General features: G+C 33.0%; 3 protein-coding genes and 1 pseudogene across 10 annotated transcripts; 2 read left to right on the top strand and 2 right to left on the bottom strand.

Moving 5' to 3' along the window:
• The first annotated feature begins 713 nt into the window (after window positions 1-713).
• On the top strand, window positions 714-6,482 carry LOC11414215 (methionine--tRNA ligase, chloroplastic/mitochondrial-like; annotated as a pseudogene).
• Window positions 6,483-12,597: 6,115 nt separating this feature from the next.
• LOC11417191 (protein NPGR1) lies at window positions 12,598-17,828 on the top strand. Of its 2 annotated transcripts, none has more exons than XM_003589019.4 (6): window positions 12,598-12,751; window positions 13,641-13,924; window positions 14,331-14,589; window positions 15,476-16,719; window positions 16,978-17,125; window positions 17,256-17,828. In XM_003589019.4, the coding sequence occupies exons 2-6, from the start codon at window positions 13,733-13,735 to the stop codon at window positions 17,564-17,566; spliced, it is 2,154 nt and encodes a 717-aa protein (XP_003589067.2). In that variant the 5' UTR covers window positions 12,598-12,751; window positions 13,641-13,732; the 3' UTR covers window positions 17,567-17,828. The 2 variants fall into 2 exon arrangements, with proteins under 2 accessions (XP_003589067.2, XP_024631259.1); XM_024775491.2 differs by lacking the exon at window positions 12,598-12,751 and adding an exon at window positions 12,794-13,098.
• Window positions 17,829-18,920: 1,092 nt separating this feature from the next.
• Window positions 18,921-21,286, bottom strand: LOC11417190 (serotonin N-acetyltransferase 2, chloroplastic). Of its 6 annotated transcripts, none has more exons than XM_024776073.2 (4): window positions 20,253-21,286; window positions 19,774-19,879; window positions 19,543-19,664; window positions 18,921-19,384 (listed from the first exon to the last, which is right to left on the bottom strand). In XM_024776073.2, exon 1 carries the CDS (start codon window positions 20,835-20,837, stop codon window positions 20,259-20,261), a length of 579 nt encoding a protein of 192 aa, XP_024631841.1. In that variant the 5' UTR covers window positions 20,838-21,286; the 3' UTR covers window positions 18,921-19,384; window positions 19,543-19,664; window positions 19,774-19,879; window positions 20,253-20,258. The 6 variants fall into 6 exon arrangements, 5 of the variants coding, with proteins under 5 accessions (XP_024631841.1, XP_024631844.1, XP_024631850.1 ...); XM_024776076.2 differs by having other exon boundaries at window positions 20,257-21,285; XM_024776082.2 differs by lacking the exon at window positions 19,543-19,664 and having other exon boundaries at window positions 20,257-21,286.
• A 774-nt stretch (window positions 21,287-22,060) lies between these two features.
• On the bottom strand, window positions 22,061-23,904 carry LOC11417871 (uncharacterized). 2 transcript variants are annotated; one of them, XM_003589017.4, is made up of 4 exons: window positions 23,744-23,904; window positions 23,075-23,180; window positions 22,748-22,792; window positions 22,061-22,426 (listed from the first exon to the last, which is right to left on the bottom strand). In XM_003589017.4, the coding sequence occupies exons 1-3, from the start codon at window positions 23,881-23,883 to the stop codon at window positions 22,778-22,780; spliced, it is 261 nt and encodes an 86-aa protein (XP_003589065.1). In that variant the 5' UTR covers window positions 23,884-23,904; the 3' UTR covers window positions 22,061-22,426; window positions 22,748-22,777. The 2 variants fall into 2 exon arrangements, with proteins under 2 accessions (XP_003589065.1, XP_024631855.1); XM_024776087.2 differs by having other exon boundaries at window positions 22,061-22,320.
• Window positions 23,905-24,255: the final 351 nt, after the last annotated feature.

Here is a 24,255-nt window from a genome sequence, read left to right as displayed (position 1 = left end):
ATAAGAATAAATTGGGAATTGGGGACTGTTAAGCCAATTGATTCATCTATTTGTGTTGGGTGATTATATGCTGTTATGGCCAATTTGTTTTGCGGTTTTGTTTCATCATACTGTTAAGCCAATATTTGTTTACTACCAAAACAAAAACTCCACCACCATTAGTATAACAACATGCATTGGCTTTTCCAAAACAAAATTCATTTTGTTGAATAAATCATAAATTGCTTTCTTTCTCTGTCCATAAATATTTATCTTCTTCCTCTTTCACAATGTTCATGTTTATAAATGTCAAGGGTTTTGTTGTTCCCCCCATACAAAGAACAAAGACACTCTAAAGAAGATTTGTTTATGTTATTGATTCTGTTTTCGCAACTTCATCTTCTTTGTTTATGTTTTTTCTTTTCTTCATCACCTGCAAAAACAATCATATTTTTGTGTTATGAAAAGAAGTTTATCATGATTATTATTATTTTAGAAAGTATAAAAATGATATTTGAAATGTTATACTTTATGCTTAAACCAAAGTTAAAATAATTGAAAAATGATTAACAATATTTCATTTGATAGATTTATGTAAGATTGAGAAAAAATGAGGGATGTTTTACTTGTATTATGATCAACAATATTTCATTTGATAAATCCGTATGATGCATCTAAGGGCAGAAAAACCCCAGAGTGCTTACTAATGTTATATGCGGGAAAGAAACAGCTTGAGGAGGCAGCATAAAAAAATGGCAGTAAGAATGAACTGTTCGTTACAGAACACACTCTCCATTCTTTCACTCCGTTCCAATTCCAATGTTTCACACCTCAAATCCAACAAACCCTATTTCCATTTCCCTTCTTCTCCAAGAGCAGCTTTGTTCTGCAAATGCGCCACTCCCACTCCTTCAAATGACGACGAACCCTATGTCATCACAACCCCTCTTTACTACGTCAACCCTATTCCACCATCGCCGCCGATGCCATTGCTCGCTTTCAGGTACCTATTCATGATTTCACCAAAATTTGTCCAACTAATTGTCACTTTTTTTTTTCCGACTGTTATACTCTTATTTCCTGAATTTCATCCAATTTATCTACTCCACTAACTACAATTAATATGAAAACTTTAGTAAATGATACTCATTTTGCTATTGAAATCAACACAATTAATCATTTTGTTAAGAATCGTGTACAAACCTTAAACGACTGTTATTTAGAGATGGAGGGAGTATTATCTAACTTTCGTGGGTTAGTTTGGTTTCTTAAAAAAAAAAAAATCTAACTTAGGGATTTTAATTTCGTTATATGAAATTTGACAGCGGCTTTTGGGAAAGAAAGTTATATTCATTACTGGCACCGATGAACACGGTGAGAAAATTGCAACTGCTGCCACTGTTCAGGGTTCCACCCCTACTGACCACTGCAATCTCATTTCACAAGCTTACAAGACGCTTTGGAATGATGTAATTCCACTTCCACCCTTGCTTTTTTTTTTTCAAGTAGTAAATCGTCATTATAGTCATTTTGAAAGGTTCATTGATTTAGTGCCTCAAAGTTACAAAATTGCTATTTAGTCCCTTAACGTGAACAATGTCCGTCAATTTAGTCATTTTTCAAATTTAGCATCACAAGTTTAGAGATTCTATTATTCAAGTAAAACATTAGGTCTTTCGGTAGTTTTGAACTTTTGATGCATTTTTAGTAAGGGTCTTGTTAACCAATGCCTCCGGGACACTCGTTAAGGAATCCAAAAGTAGAAAAATTGTCTTGGAAACATAAACTGTTACTTTTTACTAACTAATTATTACACCACTTTTTAATAAAATTTTACCTATTTTAGCTGCTTAACCAATGCCGTGGGGGCACTGGTTAACATTCTCCTTTTAGTAAATAGTGTTTTCAATTGATTGAATTTCTTTGATTTATAGGACCGTAAAATGGAGGACCAAATTGCTTGACCCTAAAATTTTGAGGACCGAAATTTTAATTATTCAAGTTAAATATTCTTGTTGATGTGTTTCATTTTTACGAATTTTGTAATTGCAGCTAGATATTTCATATGATAAGTTCATTAGAACAACGGATAGCAAGCATGTAGCAGTTGTGAAGGAATTTTATTCGAGAGTGCTTGCCAATGGTGACATTTACCGAGCTGATTATGAGGGAATTTATTCTGTCAGCTGTGAAGAATATAAGGTGATAGTTTTAACTTGAGGTTCTAACTCTTATACTGACAATTTTTTCTTTTTAAATTGTACAAGGTCTTTACTTAGAAGGGCATGCTTACTTGCTTCTAGAACTTCAATTGGTTCTATTTACAATCCTTTAATAGGAAGATAGATAACTGCCTCTCAATCTGATGATGGGAAATTTTGATTGAGATTGTTCTCATCTTAGTTTCATATTTTTACTTGAAGAATGTATTGCTATTTGGTGCAGGATGAGAAGGAACTGCTTGAAAATAATTGTTGTCCGATCCACCTTAAGCCTTGTGTTTCAAGGAAAGAGGACAATTATTTTTTCGCACTGTCAAAATATCAGAAGTCACTGGAGGAAATTTTGAATAAAAATCCAAATTTTGTGCAGCCATGTTTCCGTTTACACGAGGTAAAGGAATATGGAGTTCATTTTTCTCTTACTAAACTCTTGTTGAACACTTTATTTTCCTTTCTTTTTATATGTGCAGCTACATATCAGCACTAGCTGATGACCAGGTCCAGGAGCAACCTGATTTACTAAACACCGTTTCTTCAAGTTGGCCAGCTACACTGCACTTGATTGGTAAGGTATGTCTTCTCTTTTCTTTCCTATTTTTTTGAATCTCTCTCTCTCTTTCTCACTCTCTGCGCGCGTGTCTATTTTTAACATACATTTTTTCATTTCCCTTTTCTTAAGTGAGAAATATACAATTGCTGTACTCTTAACTTGTTAAGGTAGAAGGATGTCATAATTCCTTTTTATTTTCTATCGTTTTGCTACCATTTTTATCCACTTGTCATTATTATCTCTTATAGTCAAAATCCCAAATACTAGGAAAAAGCTATCATACTTGTTCTGTCAAAATCTTTTTCTACTCGGCATTCTCCATCTTGAGTAATAACACACCAAATCCATCTGTATTTTTGTGATGGTTTTGTTCATCCCTTTATAGTTATAAATCATTGGTTTTCTTTCTTTTATGACTGAAGATAACAGCTACTACACATGTAACAGTTACTAATTTATAATATATTAAATAATCAATTACTAATATTATATAGCTTCTTCCCTTAGGAGTCCTATTACTTACACAAAGCATTCAAGTTCATTATTTCATTAATGGTTTTGTTACTCTGTAGGATATTCTACGTTTCCATGCCGTTTATTGGCCAGCTATGCTAATGTCTGCTGGGCTAAGCCTTCCCAAAATTGTATATGGCCATGGATTCTTGACAAAGGTATTAGTACTCGGACCTATTTATTATCTTATGTTTCTTCTTGAGTAACTTGGTAGCAAGTAGTAACTTCTTTAACCTGTGAACTGAACCAACCATGCATATTGAACTGAAAAGTGAAAATATGGTTCATATGAACTGAACCAAGCCGCTGCAGTTGTGCGGTGAACTGTTGGTGAATATAAAAACCATTGTGAACAGTAATAATATATCAATATTAATATATTTGAAATTTCTAATTAAAAATCAAATTCGATGATTTCTGAATATTCAAGGAAACAGGGTAATGATTGTGTCAATAAAGCAAACAGGATAATGAGATGGGAAACGTATACATGCTTAGATTCTTAACTGCGTCACCAGTTTGACTCGTTTGCAGTTTGGATCATTGCAGTTCATGGTTCGGTTCATTTTTTTAGTGAACTGGCCCAAATTAATGCTGAGTGTCAAATCTGAGCAAAGCAAGGGAGATAAATTACGCCTTTCTCCTTTTTTTTTGATAGCTAGGCCATTTTTTTTATCATTCTTATGCTTGATAATGATATTAATAAATTATTATTATTGAAATAAATAGTTCAATAACATTGAGATGACGGCAGAAAAAACTCAACTTTAAGTATAGTAATAGTACTTATATTGGTTTATTAAATTAACTTAATGCTTTATATAGTTTTCTTTTTTACTGCACTGCTTCAAAAGTATTACTTAGAAAATAAGAGCTAAATAACTATACGTCAATAGTGTTAGTAAGTTTTATACAAGTGTTCAATCATATTTTACCATCTTGTCAAAATGTGGTTTGGATGGGGGTATATGATTGGACCTTCTTGTAAACTTGTTAAGATTATCGGTGTATTATTAAACTCAGAAAACAATTATATTTATACTCAACATCAACAATAGTAATAGTAATTTGATTGTTGGTGTGAAGACCATAAACTAAATGTGACCAAGCAAAGTTTTCTAAATCTGTTTCTTATTTAAATTTTATTTCATGCAGCAATGTTTTTTATTTTGAAAATGTTAGGATGGTATGAAGATGGGCAAATCACTAGGAAATACGCTTGAACCAAACGATTTGGTTAGTAAGTTTGGGACAGATGCAGTTAGATACTTCTTCCTCAGAGAGGTGGAATTTGGCAATGATGGGGACTATTCAGAGGAACGCTTCATCAATATTGTAAACGCACATCTTCCCAATACAATTGGTACTTCATTCGTTGACAGCATATTGCTTTAACTTTTGAATTTTTACTATGATTTCTAATGTGAAATCTCTTTCACTATTTTGGCAGGAAATCTTCTTAATAGGACTCTAGGACTTCTGAAAAAGAATTGCCAATCAACACTGGCAGTGGATTCCACTACGGCTGCAGAAGGAAATGGATTCAAGGACAATGTAGCGAGGCTGGTAAAGTCTCTAAGAAACTCTAATTTTTCTGTAATATCTGTACTAAATTTTAAAGCATGTCTTTTGCAACAGTTTGAGGTTATGCAAACTGTTCCTTCTATTTTGTCTTGTGTTTAATTACCCTGCCGCCGGATGAAACAATCTAAACAGATGAAAAGAAGAAAAACATAGTATTCAACTTAGATATATAGATTGTTATAGGCTAGTTACAATTCTATCTGCGAGAGCCCTGCCCAGAAAATTGTATTCATGCTACTCTATTTCATTATTATATTCCTAATAAAAATGAAATAGGTATTTGTTTCGTGTTATAACATATCACATTAAATAACTAGAACTTTTGTTTTTTATTATATTTTGCAATAGAACAGCACAAACCGACCCTTTGTTTGTGTTCTAAATTGTGTTTCTATAATTGCTAATAACTTCATATGTTTTAAATCCATCTTTCAACCATTGTTGATAAGTTGTGGGAGCTGCCTGTAACACAAAGGTTGATCAATATTTACAATTTTGTAGGTTGATAAAGCTCATATGCACTATGAAAATCTCTCCCTGACATCAGCTTGTGAGGCTGTTCTGGAGATTGGTAATGCTGGTAATTCCTATATGGACGAGCGTGCCCCTTGGTCTCTCTTTAAGCAAGGAGGTACTGCTTCTGAAGCAGCTGCCAAGGTATTATCCTCGAACATATATTACATAAACTTCATACAATAAAATGTTGGTATAAAAGTTAATATCGTTAAACAAAAAAGTAACATCATTAGATTAATCAATGTATTTTATTTGCCAATAATATTTGTAACATTATTATAAAAGATAGATTCAATGGTTTGTTTCCACTAAATCTTTACCTGATATTTGATCAAATTAAATCCAAATACTAAACTCCTTTTTCTTTTCTCACATTAATCAATTTGCTTTTCATATATTGTCATCAGCAATTGAAGTTTGTTTTTCATCCTTAACCAAATATAATAAGCATATTCCATATCTCACTTCTTTTCGTTTGTGTTGAAGATAAGCAAATGCCTAATAAAGAATTTTCACTTATGATCTTGGAGCAGGACCTTGTAATTATATTAGAGACAGTGAGAATTATTGCCATTGCACTATCGCCTGTTACTCCGAGCTTGAGTTGGAGAATATATGCTCAACTTGGCTATCTTACACACACACTCACACAAATTCTGTTATAGTGTTTGATTTAAGTTGTTTTGCATTGTAGAGAGATACCAAGTGGGGTGGACTTGAGGGTGGTCAGGTCATGGCTCAACCTCAACCAGTCTTTGCTAGGATTGAAGTGGAAGACAAAGGGGTTGCAGTCGGTAAGAAGACTCTGAAAAGTAAAGGGAAGTCGAAACAAGCTCAAGAAGTTGTTGGAGCTTAGATGCATTGCCCTATTCTGAATTAATTTTGTTTTCACCAACTTCTGTAATGCAAAACTAATTCTTTTGCTAATGTGTACACAGATTTTTTTTTGATACACAATATTTATATACGGGAACATAGTACACGTGCAAGAATATTTACGTGCATTATGCATGTGTATGTATGGAAATTTTGAATAGAAATTTCGATATTTTCTTTTTTGAGAATAAAGTTCGTGATTTTAATATTTGTATTTGACCACTCACTCTCAATTTAGTTCATATCTTTACCCAGCTTTTATTAAAATGGTTGCTACATCAATGAATAATAAAAGAGTCAGAAATTGGAAAACATGATAAATTCACCTTAAGCTCCAAAATACTACTTTTTAATTTGACCAGAAACAAGGTTATCTTGCTATCATCACGAAACACCATAAATATTAGTAGCAAAGTAAAATCCAGCAAAGTGACATAAAACCTTAGCATTTTAAGTTCAACTGCGACCCCTTCAAAGTTCAACAACATCATTCTAAGTTCAACAACAACCTCGTAACCCCTCAATTATAACGTTTGACAGAGTCGGGAATAGTTTTTGCAATGTTAATAGTCAAAATCATTTTTTAGAGCGAATGATAAAATCAAGGACCAACTTAATCACTTAACTAAATGTCATTGTTGTTAACCGTGTCATTAAACAAGTCTTGACGGAGGGATCCAAGTGAGTAATGTTTATTTTTGAAATAGAGTTAGGGGAGTAACTACTAGTTTAGTTGTTTTTAACATGTGTATACTCTTCGCTTACTATCATAAATAAAAATCTACATTTTAAATTTATTTATTCAATTAACAATGTATATGATCTTTGTTATAGACAATATATATTTAATAAATAAATTTAAAATATAAATTTTTATTTATAATAATAATCGGAGCGTATATATCATTACGACAGAAACCCTATAAAATTATATATGAATCGGCGCGGATCTATATATGTACGACGAGGGGGACTTCACAAAATTAAATGACGACAAAATAAAAAGCATTCTCTGTTGCTTTTACTAGATTCTCAAATGAAATCATCCCCACCTCACATGGTAGACACCTATGTTCCTATGTTCTCTTCAAACGATATCACCATGTGCCACCTTTTGAAAATGTTCTTTTCCGCAATCACTCAAAATTGTGGCTCATTTTTATTTTTATATGGGTTTTTGTTAAAGATTTTAAATTAGAAAGAATTGGTAAGTTTTATATAGAAAAAGTTACTTTTTCAAGTTTTAATATGTTGAATGCATCAATCCCAATATAAAATTTCTTCTTTAAGTTTCTTAACAATTGTCTTAAGGGTATTTGTTAACATTTTGCGTGACCTTAAAAACATTTATTAAAATGTAAAGGACTATTCTTTAAAGTCACGCAAAATGTAGGAATCAAAAACATATTGAACCTTAAAATAATTGGGACTCACTAACTACACATCAACATTCTATTAGAGAATTAACAACAAGGACTAAATTTGATAACGTAGATAAAATGTAAGGATTTTAAAAACATTTAATGAAATGTAGAGACTATTCTTCAAATGAGCGCAAAATGTAAGAACTAAAAACATATTTAACCCTTTTATTTTCAACTACTACTAATTAAAGAAAATAATACATTGTCCCGTGAGCATAGCTCAGTTGATAGGACAATGCATTATTATATGCAGGGGTATGAGAAGAAAAAAATAACAATTTTATATGAAAACAAAATTATGGAATAACTACATGATAAATTGAACAAGATTAATTTAATTTTATAATTAAAATAAAACTTAAATTTAACATTTAAAATGGAATAATAAGAAAGTGGTTAATGAGTTCTTTTCGGCGAAATTTTTAGGAGAATCTGAATTCAAATTCTGATTTAAATATTTAGAAATTTTAGTTAACTTTTTTTTAAACATCAAAAGAAATATATTAATAAAAGGAATTATTCTAGACCCAAAAGTATTTGTAACAAAAAAAAATGGTCAAAAAATATTTTGATGGGATGGGTAATTGATTTCTTTCGTCTTAACCAGAGGTTATAAATTCAGAATGTAACATTGTTAAATATTTTTAGAGATAATTTTGTTATCTATTATAATATTATCCGACTTAAAAAAATTAATCTATACATTTATGCACAAATCATACAAAATTACAAATAATGGAACTATTCTAGCACAAGTAACTCATAGAATAACTCACAACAAGGTTCATCAGACAATGACTAAGAGCTCAGAGCAAAAATGACAAAAAAGGAAGAAACCATGGAGAAGCAACGAGCCTAAGACAACTTATGGGATATATGTAAATGTGGTTTGGTTATAAAAAATTAATTCAAATTCTAATCCGAGCAGTTTTCACAAAAGAACTTTTTATAGGTCGCTTTGAACTTATACACATATTAGTAATAGATTCTTTTAACATATTATTCATCACATTTTTTTATATTGGTTGAAATTTATGACCCATTAAATTATGTTGGTCCAACATAAATTTGGTTAGATCCAAGTGTGTCGAGGATTGTGATATTAATATTTTTCTCATAATAGTATCACTTCAATAAACGACTCTTTATGGGTGTATTCGGTAGTGTGGTGTAGATGGTTAAACATTCTTAGTGATGAGCAATTTTTTTAAAATTTTAACATTTAACATTGAAGTTGAGAGTATTTTTTGACGAGGAAATGATATCACTAATAAGTATCTGACATCAAAACTAAAAGCCGAGACAACCGCAATAGAATTAGGAGTTTTCTCAATTCAAACACTATCATAATTAAAGAAATCAAATGGCTAAATAATGAGCACATGAGCACTTTTTTTTTTTTTTTTTATCAAGAAGAAATGATAAAAACAAAATCAAACTACAATCTCAAGCGAGCAACTCCAAGAGCATCATTCAGAAGGGAATGATGCAGTTGAGGAGGGCAAACAATCCAAGACTTTAGAGTATCCGAAGAAGAAGCACCATGCTTAGCAAGCCAATCCGCACACTCGTTGCCTTGACGGAGGGTATAATGAAAATTAACAATTCAATCTCGATGTTGCAGTTGGACAATCTGACTAATCAGAGGAGCATGAGGATGATGAGATTGGACATCCGACATGATTAAATCAAGAGCCATCCTAGAATCTGACTCAAGAATAATGTTTTTGTAGCCCGCATCATACGCAATACAAAGGCCATGAAAAATGGCATACAATTCGGCCGCCAAGTAAGAAGTAATACCACAAAATCCAGAAAAATCCAGCAACCAATCACCATTATTGTCACTAATAAGACCTCCAAAACCTGATCTTCCAGGATTAGAAAGAGAACTACCGTCAACATTAACTTTGATGATATTATCCAAAGGAGGAATCCATTTAACTTGTATAATAGGCTTCTGAATGGCATATGATTAGCACATGATTAGCAATTCTTCTAACATATGAAAAATATAAATAATGAAAGTAATCGGATATAGCTTAATTTGCAATCCTCTATGATGATTCTCATGTAGGAAGGTAAATTATCACGTATTTTGATATTCATTTGCAAAATTTAAATAAACATCACCATTCTATTTCGAATCAACGATCAAGGATGTGACGACTATGTGAATGCCTCGAATTTTTTAATGCAGTTAACCCGATTTCAAATTCAGAGTCTTTTTGCCATGTTGCCACTTCTTGATAGTAGCCCATCATGACAGCCTTTGGTTTTGCTTTCATTTCACTTTCATCCATTAAATGTTGCTCCAACTCTAACAACCTCTTTACTTCCATATGTTACAAACATGTACTATCAACATAAAGTATGAACTCAGATAATAACATTGTTGAAACTTGAAGCTAACTCAAAGTCAATCCACCAAAAATCTGCTGCAACTCTGTACCGTATCCAGTACTATTATGATCGGAGATAATAATGTTTGAGGTCAACAAATCAATAAAATTATGACTCTTTCATAGATTAGTTTAACAAAGAATTGAATGATCTTTTACTAAGCTGTATAAAACAAAAATTCTTCATACAAGTAGAAAGAGAACGTAATAAGTAATCATTGAAGTTGGTATATGAATCTAACTATATTGAGTCATAAGTTTAGTCTTAAAAGTTTATTATTATTTCAAAATAGTTTACAAAATTTAAAATCTTTGATCATGTGTACCCATCGCAACGCGGATACACACACATTTTTTTAAGGGACACAAATATATAGAGGTTTAACTCAAATTGCAACAGTGATATTGTTAAACTAAACACCTTCACCTGAATTTGAGTATGAAATTTCTATGTAAATTTATTTGGTACTTATCACTTTGTTTACATATAACTAAAATTATCATATAATTGTCTCAAACATCGGTAGGCTTAAGCATAAACAAAAAATAAGTTCGAGTATCATGGGTTCGAATCTAGGTTTAGAATATAACAATATTAAATCTCTTAAAAGAGTTTTGCCACTCATGCAATCGTAAAAACAGTCAAACTTGTCCCCTAAAAAAAAATCAGACTTGATGTAATTAAAAGCAATGCTGAAAAATAAGTACCACATTTATTTTTTGAAGGGAGTTTTATGACATTTATTTTTTTTTTTTTCTTGTGAAGAAACGACATCTATGGTTATTGTTTTTTTGACCGGATATTTAATGGTATCATAAAAAAATATAATTTAACTAATTTGTGCGTAAAATAAATTTTCATAAAGAATATAATTCAGTTAGTAACATATAATGAAATTAAATTATAGTATTAATACATAAATTACTATGTTTGCTTCTACAATGGTCTAACATTTGTGAATGACTAGAAACGTTGCTTCTTAGTTACGAACTGGACCAAAGCCAAATCCGGGTTGGACCCGAGCCCGCTGTAGACAAGCAAGTCTAAACGATGTCATATCCTAAATTTTCCTGGATAACAGTTCTGACCTATAGATCTCGACCGTCCATTCTGAATCCAATATGTCATATTACCCCCCAGATGGTTACACATGTCCCTCATGGACATCTGTCCAGGTGAAGGCTTAACAACCAAAACTTCTACTTATTCCTTATAAATAATAATGCACAAGTTTGAGTCAGAAATCTCAATCTTTATCATATTATTAACCGCACTCTCTTAAGCCCTCATCGACTTGGACGTCAGAACATGTGCAAGTGCAACATCCCCCTCCGCTGGAGAAGGACTCACAACAGATGACGAAGAGTTCATCTCCTCTGCATAACATATCTCAATCCAATAAACCATCTTCCTAGGTTCGGAAAGATCGTCAATTATGGATGAGGTTGGGTCTAAGGAAAAAATCTAAACTCTTACAATATAACGAACTTATATTCAAACTGGAATTAAATTTACATTTAATGTTCGACATATCACAAATATGAGTTACTTTCGATGCTAGGAGGACACATATTTAATCTTATATTCAAAAAATATCATTTAAGTAATGTCCTCATAAAAATAAGTTCCTATGAAAAATTAATTTAAAAGGAAGAGTAATTTATGGAATACATTTATATTTTTATCATCCCTAAAAAAAAATGTTTTTATCATTTATCTTAGTCAAAAAAATATGTCGTCAAAAAGGAAAGTTAAAATTATTATTTAAAATTCTTTTTTGACTAACAATTGATTATTTTTGGCTATATACGAGTTTTATATTTTTGAATGATTATCTTTTTTCTATTATATTATCAGTATGAAATTTCCACCAAAATTCAAAGATGACTAATTTTGTCGAGTAATTTATAAACACATAAAGTGGTTTTTTTTAGCACACTCAAATTTTTATCATACATAAAAGGAAATAATCAAACCCCTAACTACTTGATTAACGATGTTAAACTCCTTAGTAATTAGATCAATTTATTGTTGATAAAATTAGTTTTATATTTATCTAAAACTAATTATGTCATGTAAGTATTATTTTATTTAAAAAAAAAATGTAAATACAACTTATATGGAAGTACCAAATGAACAAAAAAGTACCAAATACAACTTATATGGTAAATAACTGCATAGATCCCTCCAAAAAAGAAAAAAAATGCATATATATTTAATATGCATTGACACAAATTTAAATGTATAATACCTACATTTTTGACCAAATTTACAATTCCTACTTATTCACACTTTGTATATAATGAATTTGGCCTTTATCTTTAGTTAAAGAGCGAAATTATGTGATTGATATACATAAATATTTCCTTGTGTAGTATAAAGTTGATAATTTTTCTTAAATTTGCATGAAACGTGTCATCTCTAATCTAAATTTTCTTCCATACAAAGAAATGAAATATTGGTTTCTGCATAGTTGTCACTCCATTTTATAAAAAAGTGCTTCATCTTTATTTATTCAAAACTTTATACACTTTTTTTGGGTGCTCTATAAATATGAATATTATAAGAATGAATTTGAAAATATAGAGACAGAAAAAACAGAAAGTTGAAGAGAAGGGTCTCTTTCATGGTGTGTTGAAGACTGCAAAAAAGTCCAGATTTTTGGAATCTGTGAAACTGTTGCGGTAAGTCCAAAGCTGCGTTCCCATTAACCTTTTTGTCTACACCCATGTTCTTCTTCTGCATAAACCTTTTGTCATTTCTTTTTCTAATCAACAAAACCCATCATTGCTTTTCACAAAAAAACTGTCATTTTTCTTTTCTTTTTTTTCATGTTCCCATCAATCATGGGGTTTGTTATATTTTGATTTTCTGTTGCAGGAACGTGTCAATTTTTTGTTACATTGTGTTTAGAAGAAAACTTAGTCTGTGATATATATAATTCACCATTGTTGTGTACTTGTGTTTTTACTTGTGATCTTGTGTTGTATCAACATTTCATGGTACAAAGTTGGGAAATCTTGAATTATAGGTAAAAGGGTTGTTTTGCATTCTTCATTTATTTAGTTATTTGTGTGTGTTTGGTTCTGCGGTGATGAAAATTGATTTTGAATGAATTGATTATATATAATTGGTTTTAGACTTTTAATTAAAAGTGAGTTGAATGGAAAGTGATATATGTATGGTGATCTTGTGTTGTATCAATCATTTCATGAAATAAAGTTGGGAAATTTCGAATTGTAGGCAAATGGGTTGTTGCATCCTTGATTTACTTAGCTACTCGTAACCGATGTTACTTTAGTGTGTGTTTGGTTTTGCAGTGATAAAATTGTTTTTGAATGAATTGATTTCATAAAAGTGATTTGAATGTGAGGTCTTTCATGACATAAAGTTTGGAAATTTGAAAGTTTCGGTAAATGGGGTGTGACATTTTTGGTTTATTTAGCTACTTGATACCAATGTTGCTTTAGTACATTATATTTATTTTATTTGTTGTGATTAAGTTTACAAATTGTAGTGATAATTGATATGGATTGATGTTTGAACATTGATTTTGTTGTGCTCATTGTGAAGGTTGGTATTGAGGAGTGATTTCTATTAGCTTCAATTTCAAAAGGAAAAGATTCATAGTTTTTCCCCATTTTACAATTTGATTGCTGTGGAAGATGTTGTGCGCTTGTTCTGGAGAGCAACACAAATTTGAAGAGGCACCACAGTCACCGGATTCCCTAGCAACAAGGGATTTCTCTGCTAGTGGGTTATCTTCAAGGACGGGAGATTGGGATTCAAAACTAAATGAAAATCAAGTTGAAGATGCTGAATCTTCTCTAAAAGAAGCCGCCTCATTAAACTATGAGGTAGAAATTAAAGAACCTTTACTCTCTAACAACATTTTCAATTTTCATTTCAATTCGTATTGTGTTTGTGGGTGGCTGAAATTACATTTGGTTATGAATTTTCCTTTTGAATTGTGATAGAGTGAAGATTGAAACAGACTAGAGAGAATGTGTTTTCGGAAACACTAAACAATGTTTTGAATTTTTTTAGAATTTTCAAAAATTTCCATAATGTCTTCTCTGATGTTTATTTTATCGGTGGAAATGGAAACAGGAAACACCAACATACCATAACGTGTTTCTTTATTTATTTATGAAGTTGTTTGTCATAATAGCTTATGGTTATTTTCTGCTAATATTAATTGGAGTTGTACTAGTAACTGTGTTTTGATGTTATTTTCTGCTTTTTTTAATTATGAATTTTAAGGAAGCTAGAGCATTGTTGGGGAGGCTTGAATATCAAAGAGGGAACTTTGAAGCTGCCCTACACGTGCTTCAGGGTATTGACATCAGTACTTTGACCCCAAGGATGATCAGGGCTATTGCTGAAAGAAACAAGCTAAGGAAACCTCGGTCCAAAGCGGGTACTGTGCTTCCTAATTTGATGTCAATGCATTCAGTGAGCCTGCTTCTTGAGGCAATTTTGCTTAAAGCCAAATCCTTAGAGGAGATGAAGCAATACACTGGTATTACCACCTTCATATAATCACTATCTTGTTTCAATGTTTTCCATAATGAACATTGTTGTTTTGTTTGATTGAACATGTTCTTTTTACAAGCTGCGATTATTGAAACTTTTGTTCTTAGATGAAGTCTTGAACAATTCTCCATGTTGCATCAATTCATATTAAAAAATGCCTATAATGTAGCAGCATGGACATGTGGCCGTTGCACCCACTACTTTGCGGCCTTGGTGGGTTTTACTGTGATTTACAATCACACTGCAATTGCAGCATGATGCAGTTGCGAACACTGCCACAACATTGCGGCCGAAACACGTGATGTGGTCTGCAATTTGAAACCTGATCATCATCTCTTTTACACGTTTTCCATAATCTACATTGTTGCATTGTTTGATTGGGCATGCTCTCGTTTAAAACTTCAATTATTAAATGTTTTGTTCTTTAATGAAGTGAATCTTGAACAATTTCCATGTTAGCATTTCGTAAATACCTATAAATGCTACTAGATTATGCGTGATCTTGATGTGTGATACAGTTATTGCAAACTACTTTGCGTCCGTTGCGGTGTTGTGAGTTTTATTGTGATTTACAATCGCACCGCAGTTGCGGCCTTATGAGGCTGCGAACCCTTATCTTGTGACTTGGTCCGCAATTTGAAACCCTTATTATCATGTCTACACGTTTTCCATAACCTTCATTGGGGTATTGTTTGATTCAGCATGCTCTTGTTATCAGCTGCAATTATTGAAAGTTTTGTTCTTTATTGAAGTGAATCTTGAACAAATCTCCAAGTTAGGATCAATGCGTGTTCATAAATCTGTTACATTATGCGTATTTTTGCACTCAAAGATGTCAGTACTAATTATTGCTGCTTTATTTTATCTTTCAGAGGCTGCAAAGGAGTGCAGAATAATTGTGGATACAATTGAATCAGCTCTTCCTAATGGAATGCCGGACGGTATTGGTGAAGAATGTAAGTTGCAGGAAATGTTCCACAAAGCATTGGAGTTGCTTCCAAATCTATGGATCAAGGCAGGTTTTCTAGATGAAGCTGTCACTGCTTATCGGCGTGCTCTGGTCAAACCATGGAATTTGGAGCCAAGGAGGTTGGCCTGTTTACAAAAGGATTTAGCTACCACACTACTATACGGTGGTGTTGAAGTAAATCTACCTTCTCATTTGCAAGTGAATGGTTCAACAGCACCGATGAGTAACATTGAAGAAGCCATACTTCTGTTATTAATTCTATCAGGAAAGATGGCACTTCAGGAAATAGATTGGGATGCTGAAATAACTGGTCATCTTACATTTTCGCTTTCAATGACTGGGATGTTTCAATCATTGGCAGAATGTGTAGAGCAGATCCTACCAGGTATCTTTGGTCGAGCTGATAGGTGGTACTTTCTTGCTCTTTGTTACAGTGCAGCAGGACAAAATGAAGCAGCGTTGAACCTTTTGAGGAAAGCTTGTGGTAGTTCTGAATCAGAGCATATGCCTCATTTTCCTTCATATTTGTTTGGTGCAAAACTGTGTTCCCAGTATCCAAATCATGCTCATGAAGGCATCAAATTTTCACAGCAAGTTATTGATCTAGCCAAGCATCAAAATGAGCATTTTTTGGTTCAAGGCCAACAAATTCTCGGTGTTTGTTACGGAGCTGCAGCTAGAACATCTGTAGTGGATTCCGAAAGAGTTCAATTTCAAAGAGAGTCTTTGAACTTTCTAAATGAAGCTGCTCTAACTGGAAACAACGACCTGGAAGTGATGTTTAGCCTTGGACTTGAAAATGCAATTCAGAGGAATCTAGATGCAGCTTATCAAAACATAATGAGGTACTCAGACATGATGGTTGGAAGTTCTACAAGAGGTTGGCAGCTGTTAGCTCTCATAGTATCTGCACAGCAGAGGTTTAAGGACGCAGAAACTATAGTTGAGTTTGGTTTAGATGACACTGGGAGCGTCGATCAGTTAGAGCTACTTCGACTCAAAGCTGTACTTCAAATTGCGCAGCAGCAACCAAAGCAAGCTATTGAGACCTACAGAACCTTGTTAGCAGTAATAAAAGCCAAAAAGGAGATATTGCTTCAAGCTGAGAGCTTTGAGTTTGATCAAGCAAAAATATTCAGGGATGAGGTGTGTGTTAGTTACTTTTGAGGAAACATCACTTTTATGTTGAAACTAGTTAATTAAATCTAGAACCATGAACAATAATCCTCTACATTATTATATATTTATATGAAATAACTTTCATTTATTGTGGTACAGGTTTATCGTCTTCTATAGTAAAAGATTGTGAATTTACATTTACGAACAATTTGAAATTTTATCGCCTAGTTTAGATTCAGCTCCTGAATTCTTAACAAGAATTCCCTTGCTTTTCATATTTTGCAGGCATTAACGGAACGGAAATTGGAAATGGAAGCATGGCAAGATATGGCAACCATTTATACAGATCTTAATTCCTTTCTTGATGCAAAAGCTTGTGTTGACAAAGCCCAATTGCTAGAATTTTTCTCTCCCAGAAGTTGGCATATTACAGGTATGGAACTTGAACACTGTTTGTTCGTCGATGATAAGCCGAATGTTTCAGCTGTGCATCTTTTTGGCCTTGGTATTACCATATATTAACAAATCACTAATATGCAATTACACGATTATGGCAATGACAGGGATGTTGTTTGAAGCTCAATCATTATACAAGGAAGCGTTTGTTTCGTTCTCAATCTCGTTGTCAATAGAACCTGATTATATTCAAAGTATCAATTCAACTGCGAAGTTGTTGATTAAACTTGGTATGCAATCACTTCCACTAGCAAGAAGCTTTTTAATGAATGCTTTGCGATTGGAACCGGCAAACCATGACGCGTGGTTCAACCTTGGATTGGTTTCAAAAATGGAGGGTTCATTAGAACAAGCTGCAGATTGTTTTCAAGCTGCATATGAGCTGAAGCTTTCAGCTCCAGTTCAACAGTTTGAGTGATTGGGACGTTGGCGAACTTAAATTCTTTGTGGTTGAGGAAAGTAAGCTTCACCAAGAACATAATAGAAAAGACATAAGCAGCGACTAATAGGAAAAAAATTCATTGTATGGTTACCCTTGTTTGGTTAACTGATTCATAAAAAATGTATAGCTCAAGCTAGTTGCTTAACTATAGATGTACTTCAACCTGTTTCCAATGAATTATCAGTTCAATTTGACAGATTAAATACAGGAAATCAGAAGTTTGTTTTTTTTGGTACAATATTTTTTGTTAATTGTTACTTCTTACGTGTCTCTAGTTCTTTTTTATCTGTTTTTCGTGCTGAGAAAGTTTTTTTTGTTCCTTTTTTTTTTTTTTTTTTCTGGTCATTCATCATTGTTTCAAGTTACTCATTCATGGTCTCAAAAGTATGTAGTATGTCCATCTTGGAAATATAGAGGACTTATCTTGGTTGTTAGGATTAATGGAATGAAGCTGTAGAGCGCAGAGCCGGCAATTAACTATGATAATCAAGCTTTACCTTAAACAATTGTGATTTGAAAAGCTATCATACTTAGTGTTAAAAACAAGTATATAGTTTCGTTTCTTAATTTGGAGGACTTTGTCATGGTCATGCTGTTAGCTTTTTATTTGGATTCTTTGGCAGTGTTTGGCTGTCTATCTACTTTTCTTTACAGTGAGGTGATGGCTTTGCTTCATGGTTGTGTTGGGATTGGAACCTACAAAGCTATGCTTCATGGCTTTTAAAAACCATGTGTTATTAATTAGATTCTTTGCACACTATTCAGGGCCCGCTTTCTAAAAATCATTTCTGATAAACATAGACATTGAAAATTGTTTTTCATCAATTTGATTGAAAAGACATACTCTAGACACTATAAATTATGTTTTTCTCTCCCTTCTGTTAAAAATTATTATATCTCAAAAGCTAATTCCAAATAGCTATTTCTTTTTCAACGAAAATCTAGTCATATTTGCATAACATGACTCGTCAACTGATCTGAAAACAGTTCCAGCGAATATGATCGGTCAATCGACACATGAACAAAGACCTATCATTAGTTGTTTCCATAAGCTCTAGCAGACAGTCCAAAAAAAAAACTGTAATAGATGTTTATAGATTAATTCCATTTTAAAGAAATTAATTTTTTTTTGTTAAGTAGTCCAATGATTGAAATCTCACCTTTTAAGGTGAATAAGTGGGAAATACGGATTCGAACCCGACACCGCATATATAATGCAATCTCCATTTTTTTCTCTCATGTTCTCTAATGTGTCATGTCATCAATCTCATCCTTAAACTTTGTCATATCTAAAACTCACCTTTTTTATTCAATTGTGTAGATTCCACCATTCTCTCATCAACAAAGATAATCCATTCCCAATAGGTAGAAGCAAAAAGCAAGACATTGCTTTCCAGTTCATTTTCTGAAATTATACATTTGTATTGCACGATTTACCAAAAGCACATATCTGGATGAACAAAATTTCCAAACTATAGAAAGTAAAAGTAGACTTTGAAAAAGGGTGCCTTCTATGGTGAGAGAGTGTTTCATATCTCGCACGGCATGGGAGTGAGCTTATGCTATATCCGTCCCTCAACTCATTCCTCTCCATTATGCATTTTTTATGTAAAGGTGGATATGAATGTCACATAGAAGAGCCGAGAGGAGGGACAGACAGAATATTTCATTGTCTAGTTTAAAAACAAATTGTACATATGAAACAATTGCACTTAAGTTCCTGTAAATCATCTTCGGGACAAGGTACAAAGGAAGCACGCTGTGTATAGAATCGAACTGGACCTGTCATTGATACTGTAACACAAGAAAAGAAACCAATCAGGCAAATCGATCTTCCAAACAATGAAGATGCATTTTCATTCTGTCTAATCAAAAGTATTTAATATTCCTTTCTCAGTTAACATATATCAATCTGTTACAAACATAAAACAACTGATCCTAATCTACACTACCTTAAGAAATCAGTGAATTCAATCTAAATCAAACAGATTTGTTGCATTCACTACTTCTTGTATTTTTCCAAATTCAATTAGTCGTAACAAATTCATTGCCTATAACCTCAACCCATCTGCCACTGCATCCACAAAAAAAAAAAAGCACGACATATATGATGACAGAGTCAATTTAATGGCAGCATGAATTAAGAATTGCAGAAAATAAATTGGTGTCTCGAATCACCAAACCTTCAGAGTTGGTTCACCGTTATTTGAGTTTGCAGCTTGCTTTGCCATTCCTTTTTTATGTGCACGTACAGCTCATCCTGCTGCAGATTTCTCAAACTCCTCTTGCCTGCAATCAACAAATACAAGTTAATCAACAGTTACATAAATTATAAATTATCATCAGTTTGTCATTAATCAGTAAAATAACATCATAACAGTATTTAATGTCTTTTGTTTATTCATGCACCACCCCCACCTCAACATGTAAGCTTAAATTCATTACATATTTAGGGTATGTTTGAGTTGACTTGTTTGAACTTATCTACTACATAAGGGCACGTATAACCATTAACTTGTTTAGCTTTATATATCCATAAACTCTTTATGGTAGCTTATATGAAAACAGCTTATAACTTATATAAAACAGTTTGACTTTATTATATGTTGTTATAGAAATAGCTTATACATAAACACTTCATGAAAATACAAAGAACACTCACGTACAACTATTTTTTTCTTTTGTTTTTTGTAGAGTAAACCATTCCACGAATACCATCAGGATCAGCAACAAAACCCAAAGGTCGATAAAAGCCAAGAACTCTTGGCTCAGAATAAAGAGAAATATTGGTAATCCCTCTTCCTACAAGATCCCTCATAAGCCTCTCCACAACAGCTTTCCCTAGCCCAAGCCCTTGAAACGAAGGATCAACAACAACATCCCATATTATCGCATTGAAAACACCATCACCAGTAGCTCTTGCAAATGCAACCGCATTATTCTGCGACTTCCTCTCTTGTATCCATACCAATGAGTCAGTGTGCTCGAGTGCAACGCGTATTTTCTCCGGGTCGCGCCGCGGAAACCCTACTGCTACAAATATTTTGTTAAGTGCTTCTAGGTTTAACCCCTCTGCGGTTCGGCGGAGAATGAAACCTCGCTTTTCTAGGGTTTCGTCGGATATTGAGAGTGGGTAGTCTAGGCTTGCTTGACAAGAAATGGTGAGGTTTCGTGGGTGAGTTTGTGATTTGAAGTTAAGTCGTAGGGAGGATGGAACAGGAGCATAGATGTTGCCACGTAAGAGCATATTATCTTATCACAAGAACAAGATACCTCGTCTTTTTTATGCTCTCTCTATTCTTCAGAATTTGTAGTTTTTTTCCCCTCTGTTTGTGACCTTTGTGTAGTCTGAGAATGAGTGATGTTTTTTCTGGTTTGGTTTGTGGTTGTGAAAGAGCTGTTGAGGATAATGTGATTAGTTTGGTTGGTAGTTATTGGCTATGTGCTTTCTTCTTGTTGGGTCCACAAATAGCCATGCTTTGCAAGATAAAGTTTAGATAAGGGAAAACATACCATGGAGAATTATCAGTTAAATTTGACAGATTAAACACAGGAGTACTTCTTATGTGTCTCTGGTTCTTTTTTATCTGATTTTCACGCTGAGTTCTGTCATTCATCATTGTTTCAAGTTACTCATTCAGGGTCCCAAGTAAGTAGTATGTCCATCTTCGAAATATAGAGGACTTATCTTGGTTGTTAGGACCTAGGATTAATTTAATGGAATGAAGCTGTAAGAGGGCAGAGCCGGCAATTAACTACGATAGTCGAGCTTTACCTTAAACAATTGTGATTTGAAAGCTGTTATACACTTATACTTCAACTTCATGTTAAAAGCTCATTTGGTAAATTGATAAGAAGATGATTTGATTGAATTAGGTAACATTTTTAGTGCTACAGGTATATACTCTTCGTGTCTTAATTTGGAGGACTTTGTTATGGTCATCCTGTCAGCTTCTTATTTGGATTCTCTGGTAGTGCTTGGCTGTCCGTCTACTGTTCTTTGAGGTGATGGCTTTGCTTCATGGTATTCATTTGTGTTGGGATTGGAACCCACAGGCTACAAAGCTATGCATCATGGCTTTTAGACAATTTAAAAAAGCGAAAAGCAAAAAGTCAATTATCCACTGTGACGTGACATAACGTTCAGTCCACGTGGAGGTGTCACATGAACAGTTAACTGCCACGTCATAAGGATTAACAACCAAAACAATCGGAGAGGGAAAATTGACCAACGTTTGACAATTTCAAAGGGATTTGTGAAGTTTCTTAAAAGTCGCGGGATTTTTTACGAAAGCTACAATTTTGGAAGTTTTTTATTCACTCTAATCCTAATTGATCCAATATCTCATAGTGATCAATTAATAATACTAACGCAATTCAAATCAAGCAAAGTTGGCATCTTAACATGTTACATGCAACTCTGTAAGGCCCTCAAAATGCTGGAATCAGTAAACAGGTTGATGAGCTGAGTTTCTTTAAGAAAATGGTTTTGCTGAAATTAATATCATACAAAGAGAAAGAGAATGTGTCAAACTTCAAAGTCAAACTACCTTAGCAACATATACCCATTTTCTTTCACCATCGATTCTTTACAAACAAACAGAATATTTCATTGTCTAGTATAAAAACAAATTGTACAAATGAAACAATTGCACTCAAGTTCCTGTAAATCATCTTCCCGACAAGGGAAGCACGCTGTGTATAGAATCGGACTGGATCTGTCATTGATACTGTAACACAAGAAAAGAAACCAATCAGGCACATCGATGAAGATGCATTTGCATTCTGTCAGATCAAAAGTACTTGATATTCCTTTCTACGTTAACACATATCAATCTGTTACAAACATAAAACAACTGATCATTATCTACACTACCTTAAGAAATCAGTGAGTTCACTCTAAATCCAACTGGTTTGTTGGATTCACTATTTCTTTGCATTTTTCCAAATTTATTTAATCCTAAAATTAAAGAGCACAAACTCAAAACAAACCAGGATATGCTCGCCTGCAAGTACATTGATGTGTTCGATACAGTAGGCGCAACATTTTATCAAAATTTTGCATATAATTGTTAAGTTTCATAAATCTTGAATACTAAACAAAGTTGCATAACCGTATGAAGAGGATAACTATAAAATATCAGATAGATCATTCACCTTACAAACAGACAAATTTATTGTCTAATCTCAACCCATCTGCCACTGCATCCACAAATACAAGATTCAAAACACAACATTAGTGACGTATAAATGTATCTGAAGATTGTTAGTCAAAAAGCATTGGATCAAGAAGATTGTAAGAAAGAAAGCAGCATATTGCAGGGAAATTTCACTTTTGATTAAATGAATAATAAATGCGGTAGGAACTCTTAATCAAGAAGCATTGGATCTATCCCTAGAACCCGAATACACAGCCAATATAATGGTAGCAATGTAGCATCAATTAAGAAGTCAAAAAAGAAGTGGCATCTTGAATCACCAAACCTTTAGAGTTGGTTCGCCGTGATTTGCGTTTGCAGCTTGCTTTGCCATTCCTTTTTGATGTGCACGTGCAGCTCGTCCTGCTGCAGATTTCTCAAAGTCCTCTTGTCTGCAATCAACACATACAAGTTAATCAATAGTTACATAAATCATCAATTTGTCATTAACCAGTACAATAACATCATAACAGCATTTAATGCCTTTTGTTTATTCATGCACCACCCCCACCTCAACAGACAACATGTAAGCTAAAACTCGTTACATATTTAGGATCTATTTGGATTGACTTATTTGAACTTATCTACGGACATAAACACTTGTGAAACTGTTTGGGAGAGCTTATAGAAACAACTTATGAGATGGGCTCGTTTGAATTGGCTTATTTGAGCTTATCTCTAGTGTATGAAACGTGTTACACATGAATGTATCACATCATTGAGCTCTACAAATAACAGATTATAATCTAAATTGAATTGAAATTTATACAGTAGTGACCAAAATTCATTTTTTAATACAAATTAATCTAAACCAGTATGATCATAAAGAATATAAAAACCCATATGAGTATTGAAATGAAAAACCAAAATCCGCAAAAAAAAAAAAAAAAACTTTTGTAGGAATCGTACAATTAAGTTTGGTAGAATATTCAGGACAAAAGAGAAAGGGATAAACCTTTTCTGAGCGGCTTCAGCAGCTCTAGCACGCGCTTCTTCAGAGGCTAATCGTTCTTCTTCTTTGGTCATGCGCTTGTCACCACCACCGAAGCAACCAAAGCATATACCCATCTTCTTCTTCTTTAATCCTTCTTTCATTTTCTTCTTCTTTATATATATCGCTGTCCTGTTTCTAGCTGTTCTGTTTTTTTTTTTTTTTTTTTTTTGTAATCTCAACTTCTTTGTCTTTTTCTCAATATTTTATTTTTTGACAATGTCTTTTTCATTATTATTCGTTTAATTTTTTTAAAAGGTAATTTATTTCTGTTTTACCTTTTTTACTTTAATATTTATGGATTTAATTGATATGTGAAGATTTTTTTTTTATTATGTCACTCAGTTATAACTTTTAATGATCATAAGATTTAATAACTGAATTTTTAATATGAACCAATGACTATCGTTGCAAGACAAAAAATAAAAAAACGTCAAGAAAAAATTAAGATAGATATAAAAAATCACTTTGTCTGA

Source organism: Medicago truncatula, chromosome 1 (assembly GCF_003473485.1).
Source record: "Medicago truncatula cultivar Jemalong A17 chromosome 1, MtrunA17r5.0-ANR, whole genome shotgun sequence".
Taxonomy (NCBI): domain Eukaryota; kingdom Viridiplantae; phylum Streptophyta; class Magnoliopsida; order Fabales; family Fabaceae; genus Medicago; species Medicago truncatula.
This window is presented reverse-complemented; position numbering and strand designations above follow the sequence as displayed.

What these genes read in the sequence shown, in the direction of transcription:
- LOC11417191 (XM_003589019.4), top strand. Translation starts at nt 13,733, where the DNA reads ATGTTGTGCGCTTGTTCTGGAGAGCAACACAAATTTGAAGAGGCACCA. An exon ending in CCGCCTCATTAAACTATGAG is followed by an intron (nt 13,925 to 14,330) that starts GTAGAAATTAAA and finishes ATGAATTTTAAG; the next exon opens with GAAGCTAGAGCATTGTTGGG. An exon ending in GGAGATGAAGCAATACACTG is followed by an intron (nt 14,590 to 15,475) that starts GTATTACCACCT and finishes TTTATCTTTCAG; the next exon opens with AGGCTGCAAAGGAGTGCAGA.
- LOC11417190 (XM_024776073.2), bottom strand. Translation starts at nt 20,837, where the DNA reads ATGCTCTTACGTGGCAACATCTATGCTCCTGTTCCATCCTCCCTACGA.
- LOC11417871 (XM_003589017.4), bottom strand. Translation starts at nt 23,883, where the DNA reads ATGAAAGAAGGATTAAAGAAGAAGAAGATGGGTATATGCTTTGGTTGC. An exon ending in GCTGAAGCCGCTCAGAAAAG is followed by an intron (nt 23,181 to 23,743) that starts GTTTATCCCTTT and finishes TGTTGATTGCAG; the next exon opens with ACAAGAGGACTTTGAGAAAT.